The following is an 11222-nucleotide window of genomic DNA, read 5'->3' as shown; positions in this document are numbered from 1 at the left end:
TTCTTGTAGAGATCCAAGCACAATGCACAATTTCGCCACATGTAAGTGTTTTGGAAAGTTTTATGAAAATGTTATAATATTGTGAAGTAGAGATGGATGATCAGTCTCTCTCTCTCCCTCTCTCTCTCTCTCTCTCTCTCACACACACACACACACACACACACACACACACACACACACACACACACACTCCACGTATAATCTCGTCCGAAAAACGGACTTTAATTCAGTCAGAATGAGCTGTGCCATTTAAACGAATATTATTGCTTTGTTTTCTGATAACTGAAAACAAAAGTGCTATCTGGTGAAATGATGATGTGCATGATGTGAAAAAAAAAAGTAACCACGTAAGTGACGCACACTGATTAACTATATGACATCGACAGAAACTCGTTGCTGCCTTTGCATTACGTTGAATAGAATTCAATTTTTTTTGCGAGTCATACTTGTGCACGAGTCTAAACAGCAGTTTTGCTTCGTGATTTCATGTCACACGTTAAAGTTTAAAAAAAGGAAATACAACTGCATAAAACTCCGCATGCTGCACCGTTTTATGTTTACCAACCGTGCCAAGTTAGAAGCCAAAACGTTGCCTTCCCGAAAAAAAGCGCATGTTGAATGAAATCCCTATAAAACACGTCTGGTACATCAGGAAAAAAGTTTCTAATTTATTTTATTCACAATTAGTCCTACCAAAAACCCAGAGATATACTCTGATGCACATCTCCAGGTCCATCAGAGTATATATATCTCATGCTTTAAATTGTTGGATTATATGACTTTAAAGACGAGAAAGAATTAATTTCGTCATAAATTCGTCATTTGTTTGTTTTAGTATTCACGTGTTTGCATCCGAATAAATTGGATCCCTTTCTATCCCCCCCCCCCTCCCTCCTCCCCCCTGTCTCTCTCTCTCTAAAGGTAGGCATATAGTGGGTCACGTCTGTATGCCCACATCCCCACTAGTGACTACAATACTTTCAGCCAGGATTTGTGAAATTACACCAGCTTTTTTTTATTACAAACCTAATGTCTTACAAATAATAATAATAATAATAATAATAATAATAATAATAATAATAATAATAAAAAACTCATGGTAGGCCTACCGAAATTATATTTCGGTAGAACTTAAAGTTTTTTAGACTTATTAAATTCATAAACATTTTGAAACCTTTCTTATTTATACGCGATGAATGGAAGCGACCTCGTCAATTTCACTTCATCAGTAACGTGAACAAAGGTTATGGGATATGATGTGTATAGCAGGTACACATCTCGATTATGAAGTATCACAAAAATAATTATATTCCCAGTGTTTTACGTGTGAGCGTGACTCACCGAAAGCTGAGCCTCGTGATTCATATCGAGGAAAGTATTTCTGTGCCTACAAAATTCGACCACTTGACACAAATTGTTTTTTTTTTTGTTTTTTTCTCTGTTCTTGTAGATATTTAGAAAAGAAAGAATAAAGTGTTTTCACACCGAGAGACAAAAGAAAAAACACCAAAACAACAACAACAAAAAAAAAAAACCACTCGGACTCCTATTTGGGAAAGAAAATGTCGCACAAAAGCGCAAGCGCGCTCCCGAGAGAGACGGGCTTTTAAGAAAGTGGGCTGTGTCAATCAGACTGAGAGGAGAGAGAGAGAGAGAGAGAGAGAGAGAGAGAGAGAGAGAGAGAGAGAGAGAGCTCTCCATCGCCCACGAGCGCGCGTCGCTTGTGTGTGTCGTGTGTGTGTGTGTGTGTGTGTGCGTGTGTGAATGAGCGTTATGTGTGAGTGCACACCGTGAAGATGGAAGGGTGGGTGAGGGGGGGTGTAGCATCGCAATGAATGTGCGCACGGCAGCTGTGTGTGTGTGTGTGTGTGTGTGTGTGTGTGTGTGTGTGTGTGTGTGTGTGTGTGTGTGTGTGTGTGTGTGTGTGACACTGATGGATGCGCCAATGGAAAGACGGACAGATGCTTGGGCGGATCTAACGGCACGCAGCGGTCGGAGCGGCGCACACAGTCGCGGTGAGATTTAGGACGAAAACATCCTCGGATCGGTGGAGAGTCACCGAATCACCCGAATCCTTCAACCGAGCCCCCCGGTGAGCGGGAGAGAGGGAACGGACGGACTGACCCGGTTTAGAGAGAGAAAGAGAAAGAAAAGAAAAAGAGAAAGAGCCTGAGGAGGTCCGATTCCCCTTTTTGGAAGATCTGACGGGAAGAAAAAGCCGTTTCTCCGGCGGCGGCGGCGGCACATCTGGCGCAGAGGAGACGGAGGTGAGACGGGAGGTGAGACGGGAGGTGAGAGACAGACTAGCACGATTTGCTCAACTCACCCTGCGTCGCTCTCCTGCGTTCTCCAGGAATCCGTCACCCCCGAGGATTTTCCTACAAAATACAAGAGAATATATATATATTTATATATATATATCATTTTTTTTTTGCTCCACTTCACCAAACTCAGTTGAATCCCCCCCACCCCCCAAAAAAAACTTTTTATTCCTCACTGTAAGGTGAGGAAGGTGAAAAAAACCCCGCATCTCCAGAACATATTTGAATAACCCTACATCTGGAGGATTCTGATCTTACCTTTTTTGAAGAAAAAAAGAGAGAAAAAAAAAAAGGATTTTTTTTTTTGTTGTTTGTTTGTTTGTTTGTTTGTTTGTTTTTGCGCCTCTCCGGTCACAGGAAGGAGAGCGTGCAGAGGAGGGGGGGGAGACACGTCTGATTCGCCGCGTGGCTGATTTAAATAGCTCCTATCAGACCAGACCACGCGAAGAGAAGAAAGAAGAAGAAGAAGAAGAAGAAGAAGAAGAAGAAGAGAGGAAAAAAAAAAAAAAGTACCATCGGCGGCCAAAACAAAGTGTTTGTCAGAACGGCGCTCCAGCTCGGCTGATCATCCGTGCAGCTCCGGCCAGCCTGCATGCATGGGAGCAGCCTGAGCCTCCTCCTCCTCCTCCTCCTCCTCCTCCTCCTCATGTACATTATTACAACAAGGGAGACCCAATCAAGCGCGTATCTCATCGATTCGGGCACACACTTGCGCACGCGCTCAATTGCAGCGACGCGCGACTCACACACACACACACACACGCACGCGCACACGCACGCACACCGACTTGTGTGACTTGCCCCTACAGCGGATTCTTTTTTTTTTTTTTTTCAAAGCAGCAAACCCACGGACCAAATATCGTAGCCGCGCGTCAGCCAGGCAGCGTGTTGGGTGACCAGTACCCGGCCGTCACCTCCTCCTCCTCCTCCTCCTCCTCCTCTTCCTCCTCTTACTCTTTTCTCCTTTGCTCCTGAGAATAACTAACAGACCAAAAAAAAAAAAAAAAAAAAAGAAAAAAGCTTGCATTTGGCTTGTTTTTGCTGTTCATCCCCTCCTCACAACAGCCCGACCGGACTCGGGAGAGCCGCTATGGATGTTTATGAGATGATGGCTTCAGGCACGGCACGTCTCCACCACCTCTTGGCTTTGAATTGCGCGTGATTTTGCCGGGAGGAGGAGACAAACAAACAAAAAAAATAATAATAATAAAAAAAAAGAAGAAGAAGAAGAAGAAGGAGGAAGAAGAAACGGAAAACCCCTCATGGATAGCGGGGCGGAGGATCAGCCCGTAAAGTAAGTATGCGTTTCCGTTTCACATCACGCTGTCAGCCGATGCCCCCGCGTGCTAGTGAATGATAGTGTGTTTTATATTTACAGTGCGTGCGTGTGCGTGCGTGTGTGTGTGCGTGTGCGCCTTTCTGTCGGGCTTAAACCAAATGCGTCCGCATAGTCTGCCGCTTAAATAGCGTCTCCTTAGATGTATCTGCAATACGACTGACGCACATTTCACGCACACACACACACACACACACACACACACACACACACACACACACACACACAGAGAGAGAAAAGAAAGCATAATAAAGCACGGGGAGCTTCTGATTAGCCCGATCGTGAGCATGGGGAGGGGGGGAGGAGGAGGAGGGGGGGATAAACGGGGACGGAACGAGGCAGTGACTGACAGAGTGAGAGAGGGAGAGAAGGGGTGAGAGAGAGAGAGAGAGGGAGAGAGAGAGAGAGAGAGAGAGGGAGCTACGTGACGCCTATCAGCGGCGTTGAGGTAGAGCCGCGGGAGGAAGGCGCAGGGCTTCGGTTGTGTGTCGGCTCTTGAATGTGTTGTTGTGGACTTTTTTCTTGTGTTTTTGTAATAATTTTTTTTTTTTGACTGACGCGATCATTTTTGTTTTTTTTTTTGTTTGTTTGTTTTGTTTTTTTTGTCCTCCCTCCCTCCTCCCTCCCTCACCCCCCCCCCCTCCTCCTCCTCCTCCCCCTTCAAGCTTCGAGCCTGTTGCAGCCTCTGACGCCGAGTAGAGGGGATCACACGGAGACACGAGGAACCTTCTCTTCTTTTTTTTTTTTTTTTTTTTTTTTTTTTTTTTAATATATAAAAAAAAAAAAAAAAACCTTCCCCCCCCACCACCACCTCTCCGGAGAAGCCCCCTTCTGTTCTGTTCCAGCTCCCAACCATCCGAGAGAGAGAGAGGGAGAGAGAGAGAGAGAGAGAGAGAGAGAGCGACACAGAAAGCAAGCGACCGACCGGCTGAGGAGCCGCCAGCCGGAGGAGGCACGCTGCATTTCCACCACTCTCTCTATTTTTATTTTTTATTGCCATCTTCTTCTTTACTACCAAACTGCACACCCTCCTCCTCCTCCTCCTCCTCCTCCTCCTGACACATACACACCCACACCCCGATCTATGTGGGAGCCCTGAGAGCGCATCCAGGGGTGGGGGGGGTTGTATCAAAGCTCCGCGGATCCCTCCGGGCAGCATCGAGACAAGCGGGGCCAGAGAAGAGCTCCCCGCCGGGGGCCCCCAGGAGCCGACATGCCGCGGAGGAAGCAGGAGGCGCCTCGACGCGCCGCAGGTACGGACTGGCTTTGGCTTGAATACAATTTACCTCTCTCTCTCTCTCTCTCTCTCTCTCTCTCTCTCTCGTTTCTCTCTCACCCCCTTCTCCCACCTCCTCCCTCCTTCAGTTACTTTTCATGGAGCATCCTCTGTTTGTGTGTAGGCTCCTGTAAACTAACAAGGAGAGGGCAAACATCTCGCACTCTGGATGTACAGAGCCCTCAACTCAACTTTATTTTTTTTGGTTTGTTGCCCCTAACATACTAGATATGTCCTATCATCACCTGTCATAATTCCTCCTGTTGTAATAAGTTTATGTGCAATATATATATATATATTTTTTTACACAATATCAGTTTTTGTTGGGATTCCAAAGATTCTAGACTCCACATTTTTTTCCTTTTTGTGTTTGTAAACAAAGTCATTCCTTTTATAGTCTGAACGGACGAGTTGATTAATTGATCAACAGATTAAAAAAATAAATCTTTAATCATTTCAGTCAAATGTCAAACAAATGCAGTTTTCCAGCCACTGAAACGCGAGTGTGTTCTGTGTCGTCTCGGAGGGTTTTGAACTGCTGTGGTTGGACTAAACCAGACGCCCGAGGCTTTGGAAGTCTGTGATGGGCTTGTTTTTTTGTATATTTTACCTTTGATACACAAAGGGACTTGATCTCTAATTGATACTGCAAATAGTTCCTTTTTTTTTGTTCAATATTTTTCAATAACCTATATAAGACAAAAAAAAAAGAGTGTGTTTGGACATTTTAACTCCACCCGTTTGTCATCTTATTGCACTCTGAAAAAGGTCACAGGTCAGCCTGGGTGTAGTGGTTGCATAACTCCGAGAAAAAGAGTGTCAGTGTGTGAAAAGCCTCTTCTTCATTCTCCTCCTTCTCCATTCTTCATTTCTCTCTCCTTTCACCTCAGAGAACTCCCATCATTCACAGCGTCTCTATCTCTCTTCACTCCTTTCTCTTGGTACATTTAGCCTCTGGAATCGAGGATGTGTATGGATGGTTCTCGGTGGAGCCCTGTAGGGGTCAGCTGATTGTCACCGAGGCCCTCTGATGCCTTCTGATTTATCTCAAGAGTCGGATTAGACGGATTAAAAAAAGGAAGTTTATTCTTTTAGCCACGTTTGTCTCATGTGATCAGCATCTCTCTGTCACCGAAACACTTAGAACCCTTAATGTAGCCTGTGTTGGACTGTCTGATCCGGTGACGCTGTTACACCGTCACGTTCTCCACAGTTATGTAGAACGTCTTCTGGTTCACAGCATTGGGCTTTAGTGACCTTTGTACCGTTGTATTCCGACATAAAAAGCTCTTGTTCTTCGTGGTTTCTTTCAACTCTCAGATTTTAACATTGCAGCCTCTCTCTTTTTGCCGTTTACCATCCTTGTGTTTATTTTTTTCCATCGGGGTCCGGGCCCGATTTCTTTTTTCTGATCCCCCCCCTCCCCCTCGGGTTTCTGGAAAAAAACAGACTTTTTCCTCCTAGCCTAAAGATTATTTCACTGTCCCGGAGGAGGGAGTGCATACTGGAAGAGAGCTTTAATGGACAATTGCCATCTTTGATTTGACGCCTGATTGATCGCCTGTCATCTGGCCCGAGCCTTTGATCTGTTCATTCCCGATAAGTGTCAATAAATCACCCCTCCCTCCCGCCTCCCCTCCCTCCCTCGCTCACTCCGGTAGCAAAGCCAGGGGCCTGCTGAAGTCACGTCTGGCCTCACAAAGTTCTCGCCATTAACGCAGTCGTTTAATTGCATTTCTTTTTTTTTTTTGTGTATCTATTTCACCCCACACTTTTATTAGCTTTGATTTCTTACCCCCGCCCCTCCCCCTTCGCCTCAGACTTGACGAGGATAATGAGCCGCTCTCAGCAGTTATTTTATGTTTCCCATTGAAGTGGAGGGAGAGTTTCGGTGTTCTCATCAGATCATTTACGACGCCAATAATTCGTATTTTGCCATTTTCCAACCCAAATTTTTACTGTAGCTTTGGTCTTGAAACACTAAATCACCATTCCTTTTTTTATAGGGAATTAGTAATGATTCATGTATGACCTTTAACATCTCACTGTAAGCCATTTTTACCTTTATCAAACTCTTCTTCGCAACTTTGTTTTATACCTTTAGGCCAACGCCGTCTCCGAAAGGCGCCCACGGCCTAACCGGCATGCGCACGTAATTAGAAATGCGCAGCGGTGCATGCTGGGAGGACATGCTGCAATGGCTTTATAGTGCGTATAAACAAGCATGCGATACTTCTCGCCGCACACACACAGACACACACACACACACACACACACACACACACACACACACACGTAGAGTGGTATGAAAAATGTAACTATTAGCCTAATCGTGAGGCGGAAGACTGCTTTGCTCCATCAGGAGGGCCCGTCAGAGAGACTTTGTTTCATATTTGATTTAATTGTCTGCCCTCTGACAGCCACATTCATCAATGGCCCTAATGGTCAATCAGAGGCTGGCGCACAGAGAGAGAGGGAGAGAGGGAGAGAGAGTCTTATGTATTCTCAGCCCAGGGCCTCACTTGATCAAAATGTTTTTAGCCCTAATGGACACAATGGGTGGGGGTAAAGGAATGGGTGGACAGACAGACAGACAGACAGACAGACAGACAGACAGACAGACAGACAGACAGACAGACGGATGGATGGATGGATGGATGCAAAGCGAGACAACTTTTTATTCAGCCGGAATGAGCGAGTGCTGGCGAGTGAGACACGGCAGAGGAAAAGAAAAAACGAGGCATTTATTTCTTTGACGAGCGGACGAGAACAAATGCGAGAGGGGCGAAGGAGGAGTTTCACTTTAGACTATTGGCAGCTTCCTATTTTTGTTTTTTTACCCTTCATTCTTCTTCTTCCTCCTCCTTCTCCTCCCCACATCCCCTCCTCCCTCCCTCGCTCACAGCTGCAAGTTATAAGGTTGAGGAGAACTGCATGGCACACAAAGAGTGATGACAAATTGATTGCGCCGGAGTGATGGCAAGAGTTATGGGAGGATGGCAAATGATAGGCCTTGATTAGGAACTCGGGAGGGGGCAGAGCAAACCCCAACCTTAGTTTTTTTTTTTTTTTCCAGTTTTCTTTCTCTTTTATGTCACTGATTCTGTCTCTCTATACCCTGCACCCAGACAAAAAATTAAGCAATCCCAGAGGGGTTTTGCGGTGAAGGCCGGCAGATAGATCACGCCGGGCTTCGCTGATTCACTCAACCATCAAATTTGCTAAAAAAGGACATAAACTCGTAAATCTGGTTAAAGGTCAGTGTGTTTTGAGGGCCTCCTTTTGATTCTCCTCATTTGGAGCTTTTCATGTGGTCTTAATCGGCCATCGGCAGGACGGAGCGCGTGTGTCGATGCGCTTCAACATGTATAGGGAACAAGCAAAAAGAAGTTACACGTCTATTCCAATCCTTCTTGGTGTGATCCCACACTCGCTTCTCTCTCTCTCTCTCTCTCTCTCTCTCCCATCCCAAAAAAACCTCCACACTCACACACACACACACACACACACACACACATACTCATACATACTGAAATACACTTCCAACCCCGGCGACGGCGCGCATCCAGCCGTCTAAAAAGAGGAGTTGTTTTGCCAGCTTCATTAGCGTTCTCCTAATTAGCCGGAGCGTCTGATGGATCTCTGACGGGCCTAATGATTGGAGATGACAAGCTCAGCACACTGTCACGCTCGCCAATTAGGGTCCGCGGCGTGGTTGGATGTAATCAACTTGATCTTACACTGTCCTCATTTGCCATCCCTTCCCCCCCCCCCCCCACCCACCCCCTCGACTTTTAAAAAACCCCACCACAGGTGAAGGCTTTGGGAAGGCGTTGGCGCGGTTTTGAGCATCACCGGTTTGGGTGGGAAGCCAACGCAGGTCGCTCCTAAAATTAGCAGCGAGGATTGTTAGCTCCATGCAAGCCACGCTGGCTCATGCATACGTGCGTTACGTCGTTTTTTCTAGACCAAAGGGTGTTTATTTATTTATTTTTAAAAAGGGACAAAGCTCAGGCGAGCGGTGGGCTTTTTGTCCGTGGGCTTCAAAGCCGGTTTAGACCAAACAGATCATTGTTATGGGACAGGAAGCTTCAGCATCCAGTGTATTTTTTCACCTGTGTGTTTTTTCTTTTTTACATTTCCAAAAATCCTATATATCGTCACATGCTACAAATCTATTGTTTCTGTGTGGGTTTTTTTTTTTTTTTAAACGAAGGATGTTTAGCAGAAAGTAGCAGCTGCATGGTGTTAACATAGCACCGTGTGTGTGTGAGTGTGTGTGTGTGTGTGTGTGTGTGTGTGTGTGTGTGTGTGTGTATTGTTCTTCTGCAAGCCCCCCCTTCTGCAGATTGATGACGTTGACACCGGTCATTATTAGCTACTCAATGACACTTTCCCGGAGCGGGAGGATTTTTCAGCCCCCTGCGTTGATTTTTTCAGAAACACCTATCATCAGCGTGGTGTCCAAAGGGGCTAAGCATGATTTATGTAAATATTAACACCAAGACAGATCTGGTTCTGTCCAACCGGAGATAGATGGCAGCCGAGGAGGGAAAAGAAGCTGATTTCTGGGATTTTCTCTGCCTCTCTGTGCGTGCGTGTGTGATTGATTGTAGATGAGAGCGAGAGATTAATCATGCTTGATGTGTGTTAACGTTGCACTCGCGGTGGATCTAAGTCGAGATGCAGTGGCCCATTTAAATATACTCACTCACTCACACACACACACACACACACACACACACTGACACACAATCACAGGAGGGAGCGGGCAAACTCGCATGTACTCACCACGCAAACACACGCGCACAACACACGCGCACACTCGTTGAGGGCATTTTGCTGTTTTACGGCACACGTTATGTGAGAGCTGATGTTGTTTGTTAAAGACAAATGTTAATAATTTTCTGGCACCTTGTGTCACAGCCTTTAGTCCACCTATAATGAAACACGCCAACATAATGAAGCTAATTAACCTTGTTTAAAATATCTTGATAATTGTATAATTGATTAAGAGGGTGACAAATTATTTTAATAAACAACGACGTTCACGCAGCCCTTTGCTTCATCCAGCTATAAACTATAATGTAATCTTAGACAGCTGTTGTATAGAATTGTAAAAGTAGTTTTATTATATGGTATATGGTTTTGGCAGACATTTTTTCTTCAACATTATAAAGCTCTCTCGCCTAAAAAGTCCTTCACTGAAAGATGATATTCGGAGGTTTGTCGTCCTTGAGTTGAAAGTCGTCCACTCCGATTTCTAATGGGGATGATGTTTGAATAACGTCGCTTCAAAGTTTTTTTCCGTCTCCGGCCCGTTAATCTGAAAGGTGGTGTTCCTTTTTGTGCTCATTCTCCGTCTGCTTCCACCTCACTCAGTAACAAAACACATTGAGGAAGAACAAAATCCGGAGAGTTTTCTTTTAAATGAAGTGTCATAGTATGTGGTTACAAAACCTTACATCATTTATTCTGTTTGGATGACATGTTGAATTGTTCATCTGGAGATAAAAAATAATGACCCCCTTAAATTCTTGTCATTCTGTTTCAGACTTTCGATTACAGTTTTCTTTTTTTTCGGTTTATTCACATTAACTTGCTCAAACTACAGGATGACTTCCGGATTCAGGAGACTAGCTGTAAAAAAAAATCATATTATTGTCACCGGCCGTCCTGAACAGTGAGATGAAACTGGTGCAGACTTTCCATTACCGTTTAAAAATGAGTTGCCAATGCAAATCACCATTAACTTCAAAAGTATATTTTTGTTTGTTAAATTGATCTTAAACATATTTCATCATATATATTTATTTATTTTTTTCACCAGAGTTTCTTCTTTACCAGTGGTTCCCAACCTGGGGGTCGAGACACCCATAAGGGGTCGCAAAACATTATTCTATGAGGTCACCAGAAGGTAAAAATATAGCACAAAGCTAAATATATCTTTTATTGGTGAATGTCTTTTGCGAATAACTTCATAGTTTAATCAGTTCAGGACAAGAAAGATGTTAAACATGGCTTCGTAGCCTAAGATCACAGACTAAAGAGGTTTGGAACCACAGCTATGACCGTCAACAAGCTAACTTGGCCAGTTTAGGTCCTCCCAAACCCCTAATCTGCCCTCACTAGCCTAAAACCTCCCATGTTTCAAACCCTCTTGAGTCTCGATCCGACTCCCCCGCACTACTGTGTGCAGAGTGAGTCTTTTCCCAGGCAGCTAACTGACACTGTGATTAGTTCTGGCCCTCCTCTGCCTTTTTTTTAGGGCTCCTGCCCCAACGACGCT

The 11222-nt window shown here is 44.9% G+C and overlaps 1 protein-coding gene across 1 annotated transcript in view; it reads left to right on the top strand.

The window, feature by feature from the left end:
• Positions 1-4826: 4826 nt before the first annotated feature.
• tshz3b (teashirt zinc finger homeobox 3b) overlaps positions 4827-11222 on the top strand; it is a 36646-nt gene continuing 30250 nt past the window's right edge. Inside the window, exon 1 of the mRNA XM_054613926.1 lies at positions 4827-4910. Within this exon, the coding sequence (XP_054469901.1) occupies positions 4871-4910 (40 nt within the window). The 5' untranslated portion in view covers positions 4827-4870. The remainder of the gene's footprint in view (positions 4911-11222) is intronic.

Source organism: Anoplopoma fimbria, chromosome 2 (genome assembly GCF_027596085.1).
Source record: "Anoplopoma fimbria isolate UVic2021 breed Golden Eagle Sablefish chromosome 2, Afim_UVic_2022, whole genome shotgun sequence".
NCBI classification, from domain to species: domain Eukaryota; kingdom Metazoa; phylum Chordata; class Actinopteri; order Perciformes; family Anoplopomatidae; genus Anoplopoma; species Anoplopoma fimbria.
Note: the sequence above shows the minus strand (reverse complement) of the source record. Positions and strands in the feature narration are given on the sequence as shown.